Source organism: Coffea arabica, chromosome 9c (assembly GCF_036785885.1).
Source record: "Coffea arabica cultivar ET-39 chromosome 9c, Coffea Arabica ET-39 HiFi, whole genome shotgun sequence".
Lineage (NCBI taxonomy): Eukaryota > Viridiplantae > Streptophyta > Magnoliopsida > Gentianales > Rubiaceae > Coffea > Coffea arabica.
In genome coordinates this window covers 40,284,433-40,307,838 of record NC_092326.1, presented here as the reverse complement: position 1 = coordinate 40,307,838, position 23,406 = coordinate 40,284,433, and the positions used below count along the sequence as shown (strand labels likewise).

Sequence of the window (23,406 nt, the reverse complement as noted above, 5' to 3'; positions counted from 1 at the left end):
ATGGGTTTAAAAAAAAAGTTATTCGTACACATGATTAATGAGGGATGAAAAATTTATTTTGTAAAATATGAGGGATGAAAAAATTCATTTTGTGAAATATGAGGGACGAAACAATTTATTTTGTGAAATGTAAGAGACAAAAAAAAATTCGTTTTGTGAAATATGAGGAACTATGGATTGGATTATGTAAATTTTGATTTGATAATTTTGCCCTTCAAAAATGATCACGTGCAAGGCACGTGGTGGATTCCGATCAAAAACTAATCGGTAACGTAAATAGGGACCAAATTTGATCAATGTGAATTTGTGAAGGACATAAAAGTATACTTTTAAAAATGAGAGACGGAAAAAATCATTTTACAAAATGTGATATACGTTTTAACGATTTTTCCTTTTTTTATTATTCATGAGCCAATTTGAGACTTAAAATAGACAAAAGACTAAAACTCGACAAATGAATTAATTTAGGGACCCCCTAAGTAGTCCAATGAAATACAAACTAGATCAACTTTTTTGCCAAAACTGGCTAGCTGCCCTAAAGTTTTTCTTGATTACTACCTCTTTTGATATATAAAAAGTTTCTTGCAACAAAGTATGGTAACATTGTGGACACTGAAAATAGACAAAAATAAGAAAGATCAAACTACAATGTGGACGGAAACTGGTGGAGCTGACCACTTCATCATGATCATCAAATAAAATAGCTAGTGATCCCACTCCCACTTAATACAGAACTAGAAGGAGAAGTTTCATGGCACCGATTGACCATTGTTAGGAGGACCCAAAGCTGAAAGGCTCAACAGAAATATTGATGTTTTTTAGCCATTGCCACAAAAGTCACAAAACTCTCGAAGATAAAAAGAGAAAGAGAAAAAAGGCCAATACATAAAAATGTGCCATTAAAATCTCCCCCTTTTTCTACGGAATAATATGATGAGAAACTCCAACGAAAACTCTCCACGCAATGCCTTCTCCAACAACATGGAGTTTGTCTCCCCAATTTCCATATGATTTTTTTCTCATATTCCGCCTTCTTACAACACCTCCTCTCCTGGTCAGGGTCCTTCAACATCCTGGAGGACCCTCCTCCTCCTCCTCCTCATTTTTCTTCCTCTTCCTTCTTTGTGCCCCGCCTGCCCTGTCGACTCCTCCGACCTTTCCTGATCATATGTACATTATTTTCTAAGTTTCTTGTTCATCCTTTGAATCAGCGGAAAAACCCGATAATCCCAAAAAAAACAATTTTTTTTGTGTGAATGGTTCGTAAAAAGCCTTCGAGATTGATTATGTAACTGTTTTTGGAATTTCGGAGGCTGTTGATGAACCTTTCTCTCTATTTTTTCCTTTTTTGGATTTTTATTTTTTTATTAGAATTGTTTTCGGAGAGCATCAAGAATGAATTGCCTCCCATGTTTTTCAAGTAGGAAATCAGACAACCAAGAGAATGAGGGGGTGCCCGTCGCTCAGGTCAAAGAAGCACCTCCGCCTCCTTCCCCTGGTGGGCTCTTTTCTCTTGCATTTGCAAGTTTGTGTAAAATTTTCTTCTTCAATATAATCACTCTGATTTGCATGCATGCATAAAGTTTTAGAATTGTCATTTTCCCTGAGGTAATAAACTAAGTTTAAGAGGGTCAAGGTGTCCTTATCTGGATTAGGAATGAGACTGAACCTCTGAGGACTTTATAATTTACTTTCAAGCTACTCTAGTAGGCGAGGCAGAAAATACAAAATCAAATGTTTGGGCAGTTTTCAGCAGTGAGGGCAGACTGCAATTTCTCCTTTCAGTTGTCATTAGTACGTTAACATTGACCTGGCCTCCCTACAGGTTTTCAATAATTCCAGGGGTGCCTCGTTTTTTTTTTTTTTTAGTTTTCCAGAGCCATTTTATCCATAAATTTTCCCAAGATCGCAAAGCAAAATTATGTCGAAAACTGTGAGAGCTAGATGGGTTTAAGAAATGCAGTACAGGAAATGAATCTGGCAAAATATCTGCGATTTCTCTGATTACTTTTTTCCCTCTGTTTCAGTTAATAATACACAAAATTTACCTGTGGAAGCCAAGAATGCCAATGATGACCCTGTTACACCAGAAACTGCGAATAGCGGGGCACGGACATTTACATTTCGTGAGCTTGCCATGGCAACGAAGAATTTCCGGCAAGAATGTCTACTAGGTGAAGGTGGATTTGGAAAAGTATACAAGGCAACCCTTCAAAGTGGAGAGGTAATGTCGACCAAAACTTTCATCACCATCGTAAATCTTCGACAGGAATTTGAGTTATCCCTTATCAGAAGCATGTGAGCAAGGAAAAACAGAAAAGAAATAGCAAGGGATTGCTCTTGAAATTTTTCGTTACTTCATTTTTTGCAATTTTGATTTCTCCGTGATTCTTTAATAGGTTGTGGCGGTGAAGAGACTGGACAGGAATGGAACACAAGGGAATAAAGAGTTTCTTGTTGAAGTTTTGATGCTGACTCTCCTTAAGCATCCAAATCTTGTTAGTCTGATTGGATATTGTGCTGATGGGGAGCAGAGACTTTTGGTGTATGAATATCTACCGACTGGCTCACTAGAATCCCATTTACATGGTATGTCAATTCACATCTTTGTCTCCTAGTTTGCTTCTCTTTTAACATGATCACGTCGTTAAGTTTACATGTCTGAAATAGTTCAGGCAGATGGTTGACCCCAACATTCATCGTGTAAAAAGGAAGATACTCAGGTAAATTTAATCTGCCGGCAATTGGGCCACTTAACCTATCCTAATGAAATCATGATGTAGCTTAATCAGCTGATCTAACGACAGCCTGTAGATCCTAGTGTATCCAAGTACTTTCTTCCATCAACCTCACAGATGCCTTTGATTTCTTCCCAACACCCGGTAACAGTAGGCTACCATTTTAAGCTTTGACATATGCATTAAGAATCATCTCTGAATTGTAGCTATTTGGTTGCGTACTTTGATACATCACTGGATATCACTTTCTTGCAGACTTGACGGATGATAAAAAGCCACTAGATTGGCAAACCAGAATGAAAATAGCTCTCGGAGCTGCTCAAGGACTTGAATATTTAAATGAGAAGGCCAACCCACCTATCATATATCGTGATTTGAAATTGTCAAATGTTCTATTAGATGGAGACTATAATCCAAAACTCTCGGACTATGGGCTTGCCAAGCTAGCACAGGGAGATACTAAGACGCATATATCACCGAGGGTTATGGGAACTTATGGTTATTGTGCTCCTGAATACGAAAGATGTGGTGAACTTACAGCGAAGTCAGATGTTTACAGTTTTGGAGTTGTTCTCCTTGAATTAATCACAGGACGTAGAGCTTTGGATACTACAAGGCCAGCAGAGGAGCAAAATTTAGTTAGCTGGGTAAACATAATCCTTGACCTTACTTCTATGATTAAATTCATTTGTCTATCAAGGAAGAAGAAACTGTGAAAAATATGATCTCTACCTGTTGGTTTCCACAAGCATCTTCACTGGGACTTAAAGTCGTAATCCAGAACAATCTGATTTGTGCATAATGTTTGTCATTTAACAGGCACAACCAATTTTTAAGGATCCAAAGAGGTTTCCAGAGATGGCAGATCCACGTCTCGAAATGAAGTTTCCAGAGAGAAGCTTAAACCAAGCAGTTGGGATAGCAGCAATGTGTCTCCAAGATGAACCAGCTGTTCGTCCATTGATTGGTGATGTTGTAGCTGTCCTCAGTTTCCTTGCAGTGGCTCCTCCAGAGGAGCCCGTTCCTGCTAAACTATCGGCTCCAAACTCACCGTCTGAGGTGAAACAGCCAGATGAACATAAAAATCAGCATCACAGCAGCAGTGACAGCTCAGATCATGACGATGAAGAAAGTGAGGACGAGAACAAAAGCATTTCGGATAATGAGTCCCGTGGGAGTAAAAGTAGTTCAGATAGTGAGGGTGGAGGTAATTCTGCAAGTAAGAGTAAGAAATTTTCAAAACAGAGTTCGAGTTCAAAGCACAAGATGAAGATTAAGGAAAAGACGGATGGTACAAAATCTGAAAGACAAGGTTCAAGATCACACAAGAAAAAAAAGGTAAAGGATGGTAAGGGAAGTACTAGTTTCAGTTCAAGTAGCAGCGGAAGTTCTCGTCATAGCTCAAGGAGTAGCAGCGCTGCCGCAGGCCCAAATGAAAGTATTCCTGTTAATTCGACGCTGACAAGCATTGAAGAATCTCAAGATGGCAGTGCTGAATCCAGTATAGAGCGTGGCAGATTTGAAGAATCATTCTCATGGAGTATTGGTTCAAGTTCAAGATTCAATTCCAGAAGTGGGAGTAATTATGTAGATTCAGGATTTAACAGCAACAACGATTTATATAATACTAGTCTTGATTCGAAAATGAGGACAGAAAGCAGCATGGGATGCAAGACTGAAAGTAATAATTCTTATTCAAGACAAAGCAGCCATTCGGAATCTGAGGATGAAAGTTTTAGTCCATTACACTATAGCGATGATGAGGATGAATATGAAAACAGATCCTAGTAGGAAAAACAGAATCATGACCACCATCGCATCCATCTGGATTATACAATTCCACACTTCCTTGTGTTGCTGTCCATATGATTAAATCAGAACTTTTCTCATTTGTCAATTTGGATATCTATGTTAGGGATGGGCAATCCATAATCGGTTTTTTCGTCCCGTTAAAACTATGATCCACGAAGCAGGAGTTTTAGTTTTTTATCCACTATTTAGTATTTTGTGTTTGCTATAGTTTTAGGAACCTGCTGTCAAATTGCTTAGTCAAAAACTGAAACTCTCAGATGAATTCAGCCTCCATAACAACTTTGACATGCTACTTTCCTTCTTTTGGCACATGAAGGCGGGTGAAGTAGAAAGGTTCGGGGAGACCCCTGATTTGGTGTCGGACGTTGGATTTTTGGGTCTAAACATGCGTGCAAGATCACAGCTGAGGTCCATCTTTATTCATTTGCAAGATGACAACCATTGAAAAGAAATTTTCGGTCTCTTATATGTTATGGCTAGATTAGTCATCTTATGTGAAGGTTTTCTCTCCCTAGTCCCTAGTATCTGCAAACCAAGAACTGACACTCTCAAGGTGGGAAGATTCGCAATAAAACTTGCGCTTAAATACAATTGTTCTCAGGTTAGATGAATCCTACACATCTGCAAATAGAGATTTTGGCATCTGTTACCGAATTTTACAGTGCATAAGAAGGACCAAAAATTTAAGAACATTCAACTCAGAAAAGAAATCTGAAGATGGTTCTAAAACAGGAACAATTGACATTTGATAGCGGAAGGCCAAGAATGAGAAAGGAGGGCGGGTCCTGGAAGCTGTGAATCTGTACTTTATTTGGAAAATGAATTTCCAAATAGCACAAGAACTTAATATTTCATTCGGTTCCTAAGTTGACAAGGATTTGTAGGGCTTTGACAATATTTAGCTGAGACTCTTCTATCAAAAGAACTTCTTTTATGTGCAAATGTCAGAATCCTGCAGCTCCTTTGATGACCTACCCACAGCTGTGCAGCTGAGGATTAGTTTTTTGCACCATCTCAAACTGGATGAACCCATCGAAAATCAAATGAAAGCATGTATCGAACCTTCTGGAGGTATATGCAAACTGTCAGCTGCTAAGTGAGATGAAGTAGTCTATATACAATGTGAAGGCACAGTGGGATGAAGTGAAAGTGCTTCCTTTACTTTAGAGCTTAAAAATTCCTGGAGAGCTGAAAAAATCGAATTCATTTTGATCAAGGAAGATGATAGAGAGGCTGATGTCAAAAAACTATATGCTTGACCGTTGAGCTATTAGGCTAGCAGTAATGACCAGCATCTTCTGATCTACTCTCAACAAAAATGCAACAATGTCTGTCTTCTAAATTGTAAGTCTATTCCAATATATTTCTTTGGTTTAATTGTCTACACTGTAATCTTCAAGTTGCACCTGGATATTCAAGCGGTGGCTTCAGCGTTGTCAAATAATTCTTAATGTAAACTTCTTTCTTCCTTTCTGGTCTAAGTACTAAAAAAGGTGGCATATTACTTTCCATAGTGCAAATGTTGCATCTCTTTACAGCCTTAAAAGATTTGGATACTGAACAATGAGATCATTCCAACTAAAGGAGCTTGTTAAGAAACTAAGTCCCTAATCATTCTCCCAAAGGCATTGAAGAATAAGTTAGCAAGATGTTGGGCCACTTTACTCCTCCACAACTGCTTTCCATCTTTCATGCCTAGGTTCTTTCAACAAACTAATCATCACACACAATCAAGTTCAATGAAGCTATTATGTAATTTGCTCCAGCATTCCCTTTTACAGATGTCATAAAAAGTGGTAAAAATCTCAAATTGGTTTATTCCTCCTCAATCTAGGTAAGATAAGCATTCTTGCAGATCCATGTCTGGCTACCTTATAGCTGAAAACTTGTCCTTCATTTACTTAAATATTCAATGGCAATGATGTTAATAAAAAATTCATTTAGAAAATTAAATAGCCGCTTTACATCTCTAGAACCATTTGTATCAGTCACCATCCTGAGAGAAAGTCAGAAAGTTATTATGTTCAACTAAAAATAAAGACATATGATACACAACTAAAATATCTGTACACCAACCACACTTGTTTTACAATGTAGCCTTCTTAAGGAGTTAAGGTAGCAGTCAACTTCATTTTGTCCAAATAATGCAAAACTTGTAGATACACTTTATAAAATATAAAGTGGTTCCTTCATTTGCTATCATTAAGGCTTATGATATCTGAACTGGTCTGAACCATTAGCTGTAATACTTGAGATACATCTAGGCAACGAGCTAACCAATCAAAACCAAAGAAGCCACTTCATGTTACTCCATCTCTGCTTTTTGAAGCAACCCCATCTGCACAAATTATATATTTACACAAGAAGAAAATGAAACCTATTAGAGATGGCAAAGTTTAAGAAACAAGTACCTTCCATGCATACATCCCAAAGAAGGCTATGGTATCGGCAGACCAAACAACTGCAAATGATTTCCAGAAGAATGGGATTAAAACATTCAAGAGCGGGATTAGCAGAAAGAGATAATTGAGGGCTTCTTTCTCATTTTTTGAGCAGTCTCGTGCCCGGAGGGAAGGAATAGCTGCAAAAGCATGAAATTGACCTCTTTAACAGAAGTAGCCAAAACTGGTCACTCTTATAAAGCTGGAATATCTCCCATCTAGGAGCTTATCATGTCTGATCACAAGCATGGTACATCTTTTATTTTCCTCTTTTTCTTTACAAACACATATAAACTGATGGTTACCTCCATTAATTAGTAACCTTCTGCCATAATATGGCTAGTCCTAAAATTAATACATCTTCCAAATACTTTTCCCATACAATAGATAAGCTGCTTGAAGATTATTACACAGTCAGCCGGAAAAATGGAAATGAACAAGAAGTAAGAAGCATAACATTGCATATGACTGAAGTCTTTGGAATGTCCCTCTCTGACCAGCAATGCAATTTAGATAACTAAGCACCATATAAGGAAACTTTTATCATTAAGCATCAAAAAAGAAAGAAACAATCTATCGTGTAATACATTTCTATTTTAAAAAAATTATTGTTATTGGAATGAGTATTGCTTACTGAACATCCAGATGGACCACATCCCCATTAGTCTCCATATGTCTGGCTCATTAGAGGGGAATATCAGATTAAAAGACAGAGCTCCTCCTAGCAACATTGAGACATAACCTTGCACCTCAAAAACAGTATATAGAATGGTTCCAGGTACAGCAGGATTTTTGGTAGCAACAGAAGCCCTAGGTGCAAAAGTTGCTGCAGTCTTTTGGACAACCTTTCCAAAAAAGTCGATCATCGTATAAAATTTCTATCTTTCCTAAAAGTTATAGTAAGATATGCAGAAAAGAAGAGTAGATGAAAATATAAAACTTATTGAAGCTGAAAAGCAGTAATATTAACTTCAACAGAAATAACTTTTATGCCACCAGACAATCAAGTGGCTAGTATTGCTCAGGGGACTATATAAACATTAGGTGCATATTTTCATTCCAGACTCTAAAGAATAGTTGACACAGTCGCACAAGTGAATAACAACAAGCAGAATGCATCAAAATTTAAAACAACACAACCATCATTCTCATCATGCCAGCATAGAGTAGCTATTGACTTCCTGATATCTGAACGCTACAGGCCTGGTAGGTGCTAAAGAACCAAGTATAATATTTCCTTGTGCAAGATTGTTATCAACAGTTCATGGAAATCCTCCAAGCTAATTAGCAGGAGTTGTTAATTCCTTTTGGAAATTGTAGGATTAGTCTACAACTTTTAGGAAGAGATAAATATAGACTGCTATGTATAAGAAGTGTGGATAAAAACATTGAAATTAGGATAACTTTTCTCCTAAACAAAATCGCCCCATTACTGATAACCACTTAAGGGCTCATCTGTCTCACAGACCAGATGAGAAAGTGAGAAACCTGTTAATCCAGCTATTACAATTTACAGAAGCCCAGGTTTAATAGTCCTGTCTAAAACATTTGATTCACACCTAAACTAAATCTTAATGCATCCAAGAAAAGAAACAAATATATGAACTGGGAATTGCCAGTAATAATTCAAATCAAGAGAAACCATTTTGAGAAAGACTCACCTTTTTAAGGTCCTTATCGAGTAGAGGAGCACCAGTGCTTGAACTGTTTCTTTCCCCTTCCTTTTCTGGCAACTGGGCTACTTCTTTTCCATTGAATTCTTGCACTACTCTCTCTTCTTCTTGGGAAGAAGAAGAAGAAGAAGAAGACTCCTCCTCCTTGAGTGCTATCTTTGTATCCGACGGCCCATTTGAACTACCGGTTGAATGCAGGCTGAATCTTTTGGATGGAAGCTGATGCGAACTAATCCAACCCTGGTTTCTCAAGAATGATGCAGAGATTAAGCGAGGCTTTAAATCTTGACAATTTATATAGTTACAGTGACAAAGAGACGTTGATAATGATAAGCTGCTCATTTTTTTCCTTCTTTTGTTGATGATTTTGCTAAGGCTAACTTGAATGTGAATATCAGAGTGAGATATCACTTAGTGCTAACTGCTAACTAACGAACTCCAGCCATGATTTTGCGGTTGAGCCATGGGGCGCCACTACGACGACGTATGATGAAGTAATTCGCATTTCTGCAAATCACTATTATTGACCCTCTAAAAAATTTTCAAACACCTGCATTTAAGTGAAGTTTACTTAACCATCTAAAAAGGGTATTTGAAAAAAAAAACCTCTAAAAAGGATTATAAGTATGCTCTCCTCTCATTTTCTCTTTTTTTTTTTTTTTTTTTTTGGTAAACCTTTGTTGTAAAACCCAAAAATTCAACGCAGTTGATAGAGACATTAATCAAGTGATAATTTTTTTTGTCATTTTACCTTTTACATTTTTCTTTAAAAAAAGAAAAAGGCAAAATGCGAAAGGGTAGGGAGGGTGATAATTAAACTAATAAAGGTGGGTTTGATAAAATTGAAATTTGAAATCTAAAATCTAAATTCTGAATCCATGAAATTATTGAATTGTTAAATATTAAATAGAATATATTTGAGTGTATATCATATTTAGTGATAAATGAATAGTTTATCAATAATTTTTTCGAGCAAGTTTTGCCTAAAAAATTCAGTACTACTTAATTAATTCAGATATTTAATTTTTAATTATCAAATGCATCCAAACATGTTAAGATATGAATTTATTAAGTTTAAACGCTGAATTGAATTATCAAACACGGCCTAAGATAATAAACAAAGACCCTTAACTACTAGCCTAGTGAATTATTGTCTATTCAGTACTCACCTGTTGGCTGATAATTAAGCCAAGAAAGATGTAGTCCGACTGACTTTTTCTAATCTGGTTTTTAAGTGAAAATCTTCCCCCCTTCAAATTGAGAAGGACAAAACAAAAAGGGAGTCCACCCAACGCTCGATGGGGCTGTCTAAATTTCCAAAAAGCAAGCTTATCAAGGAACTGCCTGGGACATAAAGAACCATTGCTCTAGCTTCCTACCCAAAAAAAAAAAAAAAAAAGAGAACCACTGCTCTTTTGTTAATGGCTGCTCTACCAAAGATTTTATTTACTTAGAACTACATTGAATAATAATCAAAGAATTTTTAGCTTAAGAAAACTACAGAATCCTTCCTCAACCCTACAGATGAGTACAGACCAGCATCGATCTTCTTAACTTTTATCATGAATCTACTAAAAACTAAATCTGCAGCTAAACCTTGGCGTTATGATCATCAGAAATAGTCTCCTCTGAAGACGTATCACTGTCAATGATGATCAGGTCCTGTTTGATACCAGGATTCTGCACTTCAGCTTGATTATGTTCTAACACAAATGGGAAGTTGCCATTATGAGCTCCAGCTCCTGCTTGTTGCTCGACTCTTTCTGCAACGGTGCGCTTGTTGCTTATTCGATAACTTGGCTCATGATGAATTCCTTTGGCATCAAGAAAAGGTTTCTTTACCCACTGCCTTTCAACAGAACCTACAGATGAGTTATCTGATGGCAGAACCGTCTGAGGAGATCTCAAAGGGATTGAGACTACTTCTCTGAGCCAGTGAGGCAAATTTCCCCCGATAGCCATACAAGTTGACTGATTGGCACCAAAAGAACATTCGACATCCAGCATTGCATTGTTTTGAAGCATAGCTCTCCTGCGGTTTTCCCTGCAGGAATACATTGTCCTCGTGTTTGTTGCAGCTTTTTGAAGTTGCCAAGGTGCATTAGTTTGCACATTGAAATAATTAAAGAGTGGTCTTTTCTGGACACTGCCATTTGGCTGGGAATATACATCTCCAAGTGAAAGTTGAACATCATCCACCAAATTTTCTTTTCCAGTCTTGGAATGCCAAAAGCTATCCACACTGTCTTGGAAAATATTGGGTGTTCTCGAATGTCTCCCTCTGGCAGTAGGCATGGTATTGAAAAGCTTAGATTGTTCCTCTTCCCACTGCGCAGCAAGTTCCTTGGGAGTCCTCCATGGACAAAAGTGCAGCCTCGGATCCCTTAACATGACATCCCAATTTCCTCTTCCATACCTCCTGATGCCAACCCAAAGAGAATCTAGCTCTTCCTCTGACCACATTCTTGGAGAATCATACGATTCTAGACAGCTGCCTCTCTTTCGCTTCGGCATTCTTGCTCTACTGACAATATTATCTAGCACCATCTTGTGTCTTCTATAGGATGATGTCTGATGTGGAAATTCAGGCACTGTATCTTGAGCAAATTCTTTTGATTGAATGCCAATATTAGGCCGCTGAGATGAGGTGGAACTGTGATCATGACCATCATTTATCAGTTCCATGGGCAGAAATAAACCAAGAAAGAGTGAAGATTTTGTTGCCGAAAGTCTCGTCTGGCTCCTGCTCTCCGTCAGACCAACAGTCCTTTCTTCAGAATCAGCACAAGCTGTAACATATTTATGCGTCTTCTTTGATTGGAACATATCATCAGATCTATCCTCTGGAAATAGCTGAAAAAAGATACCAGATTGCCTATTTTTAAGCACCAAACTCTATTTCGCCTACTGAAAAGGAAATGACTAACAATTTTTAACGTATGACAACAAAATCATGTAATAGATGTTTTATCTAATAACTGGTTCTTGAAACTCAATAATCCCACCAACCTGTAGGCAGTTGTTTTTCAGTCCAAATACTGGAGAAGAATTTGCTACATTATTATAATTGTGACCAACAGCTTCCTCAGAAAGGAAACCATCTTCTGGTAACTGTGCCTGGTGAAGTGGATGTTTTTCCCCAACTCTCTCACAGAGCAACTCCAAGCGTTTGTTTCCTGGAGACTCATCTTTAATAAGCATAGTATGACTTCCACTTTGTGAGTTCAGCAAACCACAGAGTGGCTGTTCTTCATGGATAGATGCTGTACCACACTCCTCTGTACCATGAGAATCTATAATAACATGATGTTAAAGTTGAGTTTTAGCAAACACCAACTGAAACGATAGACATAGCAGAAGCAGGTAAAGAATTAAATAAAACTAATCCACCTCAAACATGATTTAGAAATCCTCACCAGGAAGAGGTACAGATAAGTCCAGTGATACTGCAGCATGTTGGCCACGAGGAATCTCATTGGTTTTTCTTACGGTGCTCAGGTCATCATAGGACAATCTTAAAGATTCATGAGCTACAGTATCTTGACAACTGAGTCTTAGAGATTCCTGAGCTACAGTATTTTTACAGTATTTTGACACTGGTTTGCAAGAAAGGTCATCAGCCGAATCATTTGATAAGTTTCCTGAACAACCTATACGACCTTCTAGGAAGTCAACCCCAACAGAATTCTGAGGAAATACTTCCAATGTAGACTGGTTGTCCTGTGTATTTTCCAGCTTGTCATCTGCTTGCTCGAAGCTGCTAAATAACATACAAGAGGATGAATTCACATGACTACTTGGTAGAGTAGAAACATTTCTACGACAGTTTGAAGCTTACTTCGCATTTTCAGGAGATAATCTAGAGGTATATGATTCTTCAACTTCTCTGCTTGCCATCTGTTGAAGACCAGCAAACTTATTGAACTCAACAAGAAAGCATATGTACCATTGAGCAGAATCAATCGACTACTAGCCTCTTTATTCTCCCTTTCCCCATAGAGTTACCACGATGAATCAATGAAAGCAACAAAATTCACAATAACAGGAAAGTTCAGCTACAGCAAATTAAGACTACCCCAGACCGTATGACTGCAACACATTGTCAGAACATCTTTAAAACAAATGTTACAGATATTTTGGTGTCATGTTGCTAAATATGAGCCGATAAGAAGTTGTGAAGTGTGAATAGAAATCACATGTTCCTTCCATCTTTACCAGAGGACTTAATTTAAAACATTCATGCTTCCAACATATCATTTACACTATCTAAGAAATCGAATAATGACTCAGAACCAAACTCTCCGTTAGATTCCTCTAATGTGGAACTGAATTCCTGGCTGAATAAAATCTTAATAGGAAATGCATACTATTACCACAATCACCTAAATACAAAATCACTTTCGGTTCCATTTGTTAATGCAAAATACCTGTCTTCACTTTCTAGAAAAAATAACTATTTTCAAGAATAGCCTGTCAAGTTGCTTACTTGACTCCACACAAGATTACCACCGTAGAGGCTCCAAATTTTGCAAGTGAGCATCATCTTGTGTAAAGAGAGAGGGGGGGAAAAAAGAACAGCTACTTCAAAAGTGATAACGTACTTTTTCATGATTTGCATCAAAGGCAACCCTCCTGTTAAGATTCTCCTCCGATGGGTTCGTATTCACTAAAATATGTTTTGAACCACTTTCAGGAGGCGTTGCTTCCCCAACAGATGCAAAGCCTGCAGACTTTGACCCTGTAAATTCCAATGAACAATCCTCTGCAACTCCCAAGGTGTTTTGCGTATGTAGCCCATCCACATCTTTTTTCCGCTTGCATCTTCGATAAAAAGTAATTAGTGGAGAGCTCAATTTGCTTTGCAAGGTTCCAGAGGCACTCAAGCTACCGGGTTTATCTTCAACAGGCAAACAAGTTTCTTTCAGATTAAATTTGTCCAATTCACTGGCAATCTTGTAGCCACCAGCATAATCTTTTTCAACCGATGATTTCAAGCTGAACTGATGTGTTTCACTTCCAGAATTGCAATTTGCAGAAGAAGGAATGGAACATTTCATGGTAGGTCTATTGCGACGTATAGAGATAGATTTAACAACTGAATATGAGGCTTCTTTGATACTAGCTGACTTTCCAGGAGTATGTAAATCTGCAGAGAGTTGGTCGCCAGAAGCATTCTGAAAGATGCCTTCTCTCGGACTCGCCTCCAATACTGCATGAGAATCAGCGTCCAACTGTCTCATATCGTGTACAAGCAGGTTTTTATCCTCTTCTATGCTTGCCTTTTCAGCAGATACACAGAAATTTTGCCGTTTGATGTAACCAGAGTACTGCCTTTTTCCTTCAGAAGCATGCTTCAAGAGATAAAACTGCAAATGGTAATAAAATATCAGTTGAACATTTCTCTTGCCAGCACAAATTCTGCATATTTATGTCTATTGCCAAATAGAAAAGACATGAAAGGATAAGATGCATTTCTACAGCATCCAGGAAATGGAAGCCCAAGCGACACTCAGATCAGGAAATATACAAGAAGACCAATGTTAGAGTAACGAGCCAAACTAGGGAAATCAGCTTGATGTCAAGTGAACTCCATTAAAGATGATGAAGAGTTCAGCTTTAGTCCCAGGTTCCCAATTAAGCATTAGTTTCTGTTTGTCTGTTCACGTAATTCTTGGTTGTCAATATGACATGTTTGTAAGCATTTTACAAATCGAACTTATTTGAGGTTAGTAAGTTCTGGGACAAAGGACACCTGGCCCTATTTAAAAAACTACCCTTCACATTGATTAGTGTCCTCCTTTATGCGTACAGAATCCTTGATAGGTTCTAACAACTACCAAATTCCCAATTTCCCCATATCTCCACCTTCCCATCAAAAACTCAGAGTGCTGCTTGATCACTATATTGCGCAGTTTAATACATTATTATCTTCCCTATTGCAGAACGTATAGAAGAAAAGAAAAAAAAGAAAAAAGAAAATATTCCTTTATTTTCTAAAGATGAATTCAGCTATTCCTATCTTTTTCCTAAGGGGTTTAAGCCAAGGGAAGTGATAAGGTGAAAATGGTAAATGAGATTGCTCCGCAACTCTTGTGAACAGTCACCTTTCTCTACAGTTGGCAAGCCGGTTTTTACCTAATATAATGTGCTGAAGACCAACCACTGTAAGACCAATAACAAAGAAGACAAAGAATCCTCACTACTAACACCTTCAATCTTGTGAAATTGAATCTCCATGTACACACAGATAAAAAAAAAAAAAAAGGCCAACCAAATTACATGCAAACAGTTCAGAGTTCAATCCCTCACACGGCAGAAGCAGAAGTTAGGACCCAACGTTTCAAACTAGCTTCATAGAAGACTGGTTCTCAACAACCTCTCCCACTTTCACTATCTCAAACAGTTTCATACTTTCTTCTCATTGAGTGGTGAAGACAATAACTGCATACTGAAAGTTTAACAAAAGACGTACTTTTCACCATCATGTGATCAAAGGTAGAAAGCGTGGGCATTCATCATTCAAAAAATGCAGAGCACTTTGGAAAGGAAACAAAAAACCAAACAGCGAAACTCTTATCTACTCAGCTGCAAAATTTTGGACTAACAAAGTTGCTTAACATGGTCCACATCCCATTGCTAGTGAAGTTATGTCAATATGCAAACTTTGGCTTACCATCAAACCATACAAAGTAATTATAACCAAAAAGTAGCTACATAGCTATCTTTTCCCACCTGAGGGAAAGTTAAGAGGGCAAACTAAGCATGGCACATAGCAATACTGCAGCATTTTATGCTGGAAAATTTAAGTATATCAGTGAAACAAGCATACAAGACCAATCTTCTGATTGCATTGCATGAACAAGCAATAATAGTTTTGCTGCAACCCCAAAAAAAATCTCAAACTAACATCGAAACCAAAAACATCTTACTCTACCAGAGCAATTCCCACAACCACAACATGGACATACAACATGAAAAAAGAGTAAAAATTTAAATAATTGAAGATAATATTTCACCCCATCATTTCTGGCAGGACACTCTGATCTATTGTCTTCAGTTGATTCCTGTTGATTTTCTGCAGTAGGTGGGGAATCAGTCCTCGGGAATTCTGATTCATTGTCTTCAGTTGATTCCTCTTCCTTTTCTGCTGTATTTGGGGCATCATTACTAGGGCATTCTGAACCATTGCCTTCAGTTGATTCCTCTTGCGTTTCTGCCATAGTCAGGGCATCATTCCTTGGGCATCCTGATCTATTGCCTTCACTTGTTTCTTCTTGCTTTTGTGCTGTAGTTGGGACATCAGTACTTGGGCATTCTATTATATTGCCGTCAGTAGACTCCTCTAGCTTTTCTGCCTTAATGGAGGGATCATTACTTGGGCATTCTGAATTATTGCCTTGAGTTGATTCCTCATGCTCTTTTGCTGTAGTTGAGGCATTATAACTTGGGCATTCTGATTTATTGCTTTCATTTGATTCCCCTTTCTTTTCAGTCGTAGTTGAGCCATTACAACTGGGGCACCTTGCTGATGTATCAGGACTCTCGTTATTCCAAGAAAAATCCTTCCTTGATGGAGGCTTCTTACGCTTGTATGCAATCCAATGCGGTGTCCTCTGACGCTTGTATGTTAAAATGACTTTGCCTCCAGTCATCATGCATCACTACAATCATAAACAAGTCCTTTTCATATGAAATTGCATCACAACAATTAGAAGCTGCAGATAACAAATTCACGGAAATGCACTCACAATATCTTAACCCACAAACTTTTTTGCACCTCAAAGTCCTCCTTATGCATCTAAAAATCCTAATTTGTTACGATACCCAGTACAAAGAATGCAACCACACACAAAACTGTCCCATCTGACTAAAGGAAAAGCCACTATGCCATTTCTTGATCATCATACAACATGATTAAAGCCCAACTGAGAAGTATTTAGAATATCCCTCAACAAAGATAGCCTTGCACCAAAGCCCAATACCAAAGGAAAAGGAAAAATAGAAAATCCGCAGAAGAAATTTCATATACCATGTCTGATTTATACCTGGCATATTGCTAACCATTAATGCAGACCAATAACAAAAGCAAGCAAGAATCTTTACCAATTCTACAGCACCATTTTATCGTTTTATAAACAATAAGGGCACAATTTAACCATAACACCAGTATGAAAGAGAAAACCACAAGATAATAGCATGGTTAACAAGAAAAAAGCAACAAAATTTACAGTGGTCATGATCAAGAAGAAAACAGCAGTCAAGTCATAATTCATACTTTCAGGGCAGCAATTTACATAAACAAGACCGCACTTAAGAACCCACGAGAAAAAGAAGCTCAAGAATAAGCAAAAAGACTTACCTTAAGTCTTTCAGAGGCATAAAAATGACATCTTTGGCTGTTCGAAGAAATGAAAAAAAAAAAAAAAAAAAAAACTGAAGGAACAGAACAAATACTGCTAGCTGTTAGCTCCACCTACTAACAGTCAATCCACAGTATATCCAACTACTACTACCAGTAGCAGTGTGTGGGTGTTGTGCTTTTTGGCTTGTTTTGAATGAGAGAAAAGGACAGAGAAGAAAGATGGGAGACAGAATTTACTGCTTTGAATGGAGAGCACAGCGGTAACGTGGTATGGTAAGACTAAAAAGTGATGAGAGAGGGACAGAAAAAGCATACGTTTTTCCTTTATGTTTTTCTTTTTTTCTTTTATTCTTTTAAAATTAATACTAATTGAATATTGTGTGAGTTACATTGACCTCCTTTAATGTTTCTCAAATTCCATACATCGCCCATATAATTTTTGATATTATAGCGTGATAATTTAGTTTGAGTGTTACTTCCATATATTGCATATCATATTGACATATATTACATAAACAACTTGTATATACCAATTCAAACAAATATTTATTTGCAAGTTTGAATTCTAATGCACAAACGTCAAGAGTTTCGCTTTTCTACTAAAAGAAAGCGTAAAATATTTTATTGAAATTAAAACACTTGATTGACTCATAAAATAAAGCCAAAGTACTCCACTAATAAGTATTTTGAAAAAGAAGTACTCATGAAAAAGTAATGGTAACATAAATAAAGCCAAAGTATTTTGTTTTCAAAAGAAAAAGGTAAAGTGATGTAATAGCATGAATAATGGGATATGAATTAGTAAATAATATGAGTAAGAAAGATGCTCCTTATCATATTTTTCAATTTTCTACAACTACATAGTCTCTTGAAGAATGTGAAGAAAAAGCATGCATTTTTCCTTTGTGTTTTTCCCTTTTTTCTTTTAAAATTAATAATTAAATATTATGCGAGTTACATTGACCTTCTTGAATGTATTTCATAATTCCACATATGGCTCATATAATTTTTGATGTTATGGGATGATAATTTAGTTTGGGAATCACTTCCATAAAATTGCATATCATGTTGATATATTACATAAACACTTTTGTATACCAATTCAAATAAATATCTATTTGCAATCTTTGCATTCTAATGCACATACATTAGGCCTTTTTTGAATTGCTGTTTTCAATAAAAAAAAATTTTACATTGTTCAGGAACATATTTCTTATTTTTATCCCACATATATCAAATTGTTGTAGAAAATTTTTTCACAAAAATTCCTAATAATAACAATTCAAACGAGCTCCAAGAGTTTCACTTTTCTACTAAAAAAAAGTGTAAAATATCTCATTGAAATTAAAACACTTGATTGGCCCATAAAATAAAGCCAAAGTATTTGACTAAATAGTTTTGAAAACTACAAGTCTCTTGCAGAATAGAAGAAATTATCCTCAGAAAAAAAAAACTCATAAAAGAAATTACTGCAATTTTGAAAGTATTGTTGACAGTTGTGCAATTAAAGCAAGTACAGGGGGGAGCGAGAGCAATTCTTTCACTAATTGCTTTTCACAACTCACTAGTCGAAAGTCGAAACAAGTACGTCGTCGTACGTTAGATCGTCGAGCGGAGGAAGGAAAGTGGGGCCCCCAACATCGTCTGGCAGGTGTGGGGCAGGTGATGTGGACTACTGCTGCCGGGAGGTTACATCACAGTCTTCAATGCTGAGGTTTTTTCTGGAACTTCTGACTGTGACTATGAGGGCACGTGAAGCGCATGTGAACCACACTGCAGCAACGGTGCCCGCCAAAGCAAAAGATAAAGGATTTGATTGATTGAGTTAATTCTTTGTTTGGCAGAGTATTATTCTTTGAATAATTACGTACCACTTTTTATCATGTAATATATATGAGATAAAAAGATGATTAGAAATATAAAAATATGAATTAAAAAATATATTTATAATACAAGTGAAAAAAATTTGCTATCCAAACATAGTAAAAGTATCCACTGATAATGTATACATTATCACGATTAAATGTGTAATATAAGAGAAAATTTTAAATTCATATGAGTTATCATACATTTAATGACGATGATATATACACGATCAGTGTACAGAAGACTAATCAAATTTTTTTTTTGGATTGCAATTTTTTTGGATTTTTGTAGAAAAATTACTATAGCGATTTGATATATGTGAGGTTAGAAGGTGATGAAAAATTGTGTCCACGAAGAATGTAGCAATTTTTCAAAGCAATCCAAACGAATATAAACTTATTTTTCAAGAGGTGAAAACTGCATTCAACAAATACATTGAATATAATTTTTTATTTGTGTTAGTTTGTTTGGATAATTTATTATTTATACAAATTTATTTACTTGCATCATAAATATATTTTTTAAATTATTTTTTATTTTATATATATCATATCAAAAGAATGCTAAGATATTTTTTTTCCAAAAATAATTCTAAATAATCTGTCATCAAACACTTATCCTAAATATTTCCTCTAAGTCCCTCTCATCTATCCTATTCTTATGACTACACATTAAACTCAGTAGCAAATTTGATAAATGTTTTAAATCATTCAAAACATCTATCACATTTTGCCACATAAATTTTTTCGTCATTTACTTTTAAATTAGCAATTTTACATCCCTTACAAAATTAAATCGATAAATCCCAAGCTAAATTTTCACCATTTTTTACCCTAAATCCATCATGTAATCCATATTTTGTCTTTTTTTAGGGGCAAAAAGATTAATCTCAATTGTAGTTTAAAAAAATGACCGGATTCATGTTTATTTTACCCCTAAAATAGTATGATCTGATCCAAATTATATTTATTTTTCATAAAAAATAGGATCGGATGCAATCTATATTTATTTTTGTCACTAACAGATAGGATCTGATCTTTTTTTACGTAAACAATAACTACATGTAGATCACATGGTCATTTTCAAACTAATAAGTGGTTAGAAATTTAGGTTGAGGTCCAAATTTACCGATTTAAATTTGTAAGGGATGAAAAATTAATATTTTAAAAGTGAATACTGAGTAATAGATAAGTATAGTAAAAGCAGTTATGTGAACACCTGAGTGTGGAACATGAGATGGTGAGCAACTGAGTGTGAAACATGATATCGCTGTACGTTACTCCATCATGCAAGAGTGATATCGAAATAACAATTAATGACAGTTTTTATTTAACACCAAACCCATCTATATCTATATGTATTCAAGAAAGGGTTTTTAGCAGAAACCCTCTAAATGGCATCTAAATTTCTCATTCTTTTTTCTAGATTTTTGTATTTATTTTAATACATAAAAAGTAGTGGGTTATAACCCACCTTATCACCAAATAAATTTAAATTTAAAATATTCCCACTATCTCTTAACTCATCCTACAACCATTCCTACAAATCCTCTAATCATCATCCCACGTTTCCCCTACATTTCCTCCTACGTTTTCCACTCCAATTAAGAGTCCACTCCAATTAAGAGTTCTCTAATTTAAGAATTCCACTCCTATTAAAACTCCTCTAAACATAGTATGCTTCTTCAATTTTCTTGCATGCTCATTCATATTTTTTGGTTAACCAAAACAAGCATCTGTTATCTCTTTCATCTTTCTTGTGGTGTCAATCTTAGTTTTTATTATTTTCGATTATTTCCAATACTATAATATGTCTCTAATTTTTTTTTCAACCCTTTTACTGATCGACTTAATTAACTTATCGAGTTAATTCCCCCACCATCTCTCTCAGTTTCTTCTTTGTTTTTGGTTCTCTATTGATTTTGTTTCTTTTGTGAGCAGTTATGGCAGAGATTATGTGCAGAGACTTAAGTAGAAATCAATCTTCTTGTGGAGAACTGGAAGTATATGCTTGCCGGCTTAATTTTTCAGATCGGTCCCCTCTGCCCCTCCTTTTTGTCACATTTTGTTTTTCTTTTAAGGTGATTTGGTCTTTTACTTTCTTTATTTTTTCTCCTTTTATTTTCTGGGCTGGCAGATGGTTTTGATTGTATACATGATCAATGCTTTATTTGTAATAACCTGGAGAAGTAATTAACTTAAATCTTGAAAGGGCTTTAGTGCTATGCCTTGATTGACTCGAGCCAGCTCGAGCTCGATTCGAGCCGCTCGATTCGTTTGTAGCCCTATCCACAGGAGACCAAGTTCATATATAAAGTTACTTTTGCCTCCGCAGTCCAACTTAAAAAACCTGATCCACGGGGCCACATTAGTCAGAATCATATGGTTTTGGCATTCGTACTAAAAGTGGATTGGTGTGAAGAGTGTCCGCACCTTCAAGTAAGATTATCAAATCGAATGCTTAGTATTTTTAAGTATTTCATTTAACAACATTCAATTACATTCATTTGTAGAAATATATCATTCCCTTTTTTAATATAAAATTTTATTTTTTTAAGATCTATCTTCCGAAAAAAGACAGTTCTTCAATGATATACACATTCTATTATATTTTAAACTATTGTTAAACAGATGTTACATTTTAATTTTGTTGGTACAAATTTTTCACCTTTATTTGTTCACCATTTTATTTTTTTCAATAATGTCAGCACTGTATGTAGCATGGGTATTCACGCTAGTTGCTTATGTATTATATATAGAAAAATGCGCAAAAAAGGTCAAGTCATCCTATGACCTCTATCAACATTTTCTGGTTGATTTCAATTTCTTTGTTGGATAAAAAAGAAAGAGAGAATAATCAAATAAATTTCAATCATAATTTGGTTAAAGGAGGTAAACTAATTAATTCAATATTTCACTTACCCAATTTCCTAGTTTTTTTAAACCTTTTTCTCTATTATTTTTACATGATAAAAGGGATATTAGGATTGAATAAAATAGGTCGAGTCAATATAGTTGTGTCAAATCCTTATGTTGATCTTTTTATTGCTTTAAAATTCATCACATGTAGTCCATGACATTTTTTTGGTAAAAAGGTAATCGAAGCTAGAATTTTGGGATCAAACAAGTGCATTTTACTTTTACGAATTAGAAAAAATACATCATTTTAAAAGTGAGAGATAAAAATGTTAAACAATAAAATGGAACTAATGTTTGGTGCACTTTTCCATTATATAATATAGCATTTAAATGGTGTATTTTTTATATTTGTCTATGATTTTACTATAATTTATTATAGATTTTTTACAAATACTTTTATGTATTTCAAAGTATTTGAAAGATATTTATAAGACTCTGTTGCTTTTCATGCGCCATCTACAATGCCACTCGTCCCCAACGCATGCGCCAACCACAACGCCACTCACCTCTTACGCAAAACTCATCAACAACCATCACCACTTCTCCCCTATTTGCTGCAGTTCTTCCTCGCCATATCCCCTTTACTCACTTCTACCATATCCTCCTCTATGCCTCCCTTTTCTTGTCTACTACCTCTATCACACCACTCTCCATCTGTAATCACCTTCACCCGTTCATCTTCTTTCCTACTGCCATTCTTTCCTTCCTCTTCTATTTTTTTTCCTTATCTTCTTCTACCCCATCTCCTTTTCCCTCACCTTTTCCCACGACCCTCATCTTTTCTCGTGTTAGATTCAAACTATATTTGGTTCAAATATGACAGAGGTAAAAGGTGGAGATCGCAGAAAAATAGGGTTATGGGGAGACGAGAAGGGGTAGAAAGAAAAGGAGAAGAAGAACGAAGGGAAGAGGGAAGAGGTCGAGATGATTAGAGAGGAGAATTGGGTGGTAGAGGAAAGGAGGAGACAAAATGAGAAGGAAAGGGAGAGAGAAAGAAGGAAAGAAATGAAAGAGAGGGAGTGACGGATAATGGAGGGGAAAGAGGTGATAGGGTAGGAGGAGAAAAGAGAGAGAAGGAAAGGTAGCAACAATAATAATAGGATGAGGTGGAGACAGCACTGGTGGAAGTAGAAATGATTAGGGATGATGGTGATGGAAGAGGGAACTCTGTGCGTGTTTTTGGGTATTTTGAAACGTATATTTTTTTTTTTTAATTTAAGGTGTTTTAACAAGTTCGTGTAACAAAAGTTGAAAAAAAATTGTCTAAAACATGCAAAAAACAAATATGTAAAAATAGAGATGCCAAACAGATCCATAATTTGAATATTTAATATGTATAATCTAGTAATATACAAAGGGTAAGATATAAGTCCACCAACAAAGGCAAAAGAAGCATCAGATTAGTCTTTTTTTCCCTAATAAATATCCAATGCATAATTGCTATCATACAAAATCTATCACTTATTTGTAAATAGTCTGAAGGCCTGTTGCATTTAAATATTTTTTTCATGGGTTTTTTTGACATATGTACTCATTAATATATTTGAATTATACTCAATTTAACATGTAAATATACATATTGACAATTACTGTTCT

General features: G+C 35.9%; 3 protein-coding genes across 5 annotated transcripts; 1 reads left to right on the top strand and 2 right to left on the bottom strand.

Moving 5' to 3' along the window:
- The first annotated feature begins 718 nt into the window (after window positions 1–718).
- LOC113710677 (probable serine/threonine-protein kinase PBL25) lies at window positions 719–4,656 on the top strand. Its single transcript, XM_072064760.1, has 5 exons — window positions 719–1,498; window positions 2,028–2,224; window positions 2,400–2,589; window positions 2,994–3,385; window positions 3,558–4,656. The coding sequence occupies exons 1-5, from the start codon at window positions 1,396–1,398 to the stop codon at window positions 4,524–4,526; spliced, it is 1,851 nt and encodes a 616-aa protein (XP_071920861.1). The 5' UTR covers window positions 719–1,395; the 3' UTR covers window positions 4,527–4,656.
- Window positions 4,657–6,469: 1,813 nt separating this feature from the next.
- LOC113710431 (protein RESISTANCE TO PHYTOPHTHORA 1, chloroplastic-like) lies at window positions 6,470–9,097 on the bottom strand. The gene is made up of 4 exons (XM_072064763.1): window positions 8,653–9,097; window positions 7,626–7,836; window positions 6,962–7,131; window positions 6,470–6,888 (listed from the first exon to the last, which is right to left on the bottom strand). The coding sequence occupies exons 1-4, from the start codon at window positions 9,004–9,006 to the stop codon at window positions 6,856–6,858; spliced, it is 768 nt and encodes a 255-aa protein (XP_071920864.1). The 5' UTR covers window positions 9,007–9,097; the 3' UTR covers window positions 6,470–6,855.
- A 980-nt stretch (window positions 9,098–10,077) lies between these two features.
- LOC113710426 (uncharacterized) lies at window positions 10,078–17,319 on the bottom strand. 3 transcript variants are annotated; one of them, XM_072064757.1, is made up of 7 exons: window positions 17,024–17,319; window positions 15,681–16,325; window positions 13,266–14,030; window positions 12,503–12,561; window positions 12,081–12,424; window positions 11,674–11,957; window positions 10,078–11,517 (listed from the first exon to the last, which is right to left on the bottom strand). In XM_072064757.1, exons 2-7 carry the CDS (start codon window positions 16,317–16,319, stop codon window positions 10,255–10,257), a joined length of 3,354 nt encoding a protein of 1,117 aa, XP_071920858.1. In that variant the 5' UTR covers window positions 16,320–16,325; window positions 17,024–17,319; the 3' UTR covers window positions 10,078–10,254. The 3 variants fall into 3 exon arrangements, with proteins under 3 accessions (XP_071920858.1, XP_071920860.1, XP_071920859.1); XM_072064759.1 differs by having other exon boundaries at window positions 12,081–12,421; XM_072064758.1 differs by lacking the exon at window positions 17,024–17,319 and adding an exon at window positions 16,940–16,974.
- Between the last annotated feature and the right edge of the window lie 6,087 nt (window positions 17,320–23,406).

What these genes read in the sequence shown, in the direction of transcription:
- LOC113710677 (XM_072064760.1), top strand. Translation starts at nt 1,396, where the DNA reads ATGAATTGCCTCCCATGTTTTTCAAGTAGGAAATCAGACAACCAAGAG. An exon ending in ACCTCCGCCTCCTTCCCCTG is followed by an intron (nt 1,499 to 2,027) that starts GTGGGCTCTTTT and finishes CCTCTGTTTCAG; the next exon opens with TTAATAATACACAAAATTTA. An exon ending in AGCAAAATTTAGTTAGCTGG is followed by an intron (nt 3,386 to 3,557) that starts GTAAACATAATC and finishes GTCATTTAACAG; the next exon opens with GCACAACCAATTTTTAAGGA.
- LOC113710431 (XM_072064763.1), bottom strand. Translation starts at nt 9,006, where the DNA reads ATGAGCAGCTTATCATTATCAACGTCTCTTTGTCACTGTAACTATATA. An exon ending in GTGGTCCATCTGGATGTTCA is followed by an intron (nt 7,132 to 7,625) that starts GTAAGCAATACT and finishes ATGCTTTTGCAG; the next exon opens with CTATTCCTTCCCTCCGGGCA. An exon ending in TTGGGATGTATGCATGGAAG is followed by an intron (nt 6,889 to 6,961) that starts GTACTTGTTTCT and finishes TAATTTGTGCAG; the next exon opens with ATGGGGTTGCTTCAAAAAGC.
- LOC113710426 (XM_072064757.1), bottom strand. Translation starts at nt 16,319, where the DNA reads ATGATGACTGGAGGCAAAGTCATTTTAACATACAAGCGTCAGAGGACA. An exon ending in CTTATCTGTACCTCTTCCTG is followed by an intron (nt 11,958 to 12,080) that starts GTGAGGATTTCT and finishes ATGTTATTATAG; the next exon opens with ATTCTCATGGTACAGAGGAG. An exon ending in TGAAAAACAACTGCCTACAG is followed by an intron (nt 11,518 to 11,673) that starts GTTGGTGGGATT and finishes ATCTTTTTTCAG; the next exon opens with CTATTTCCAGAGGATAGATC.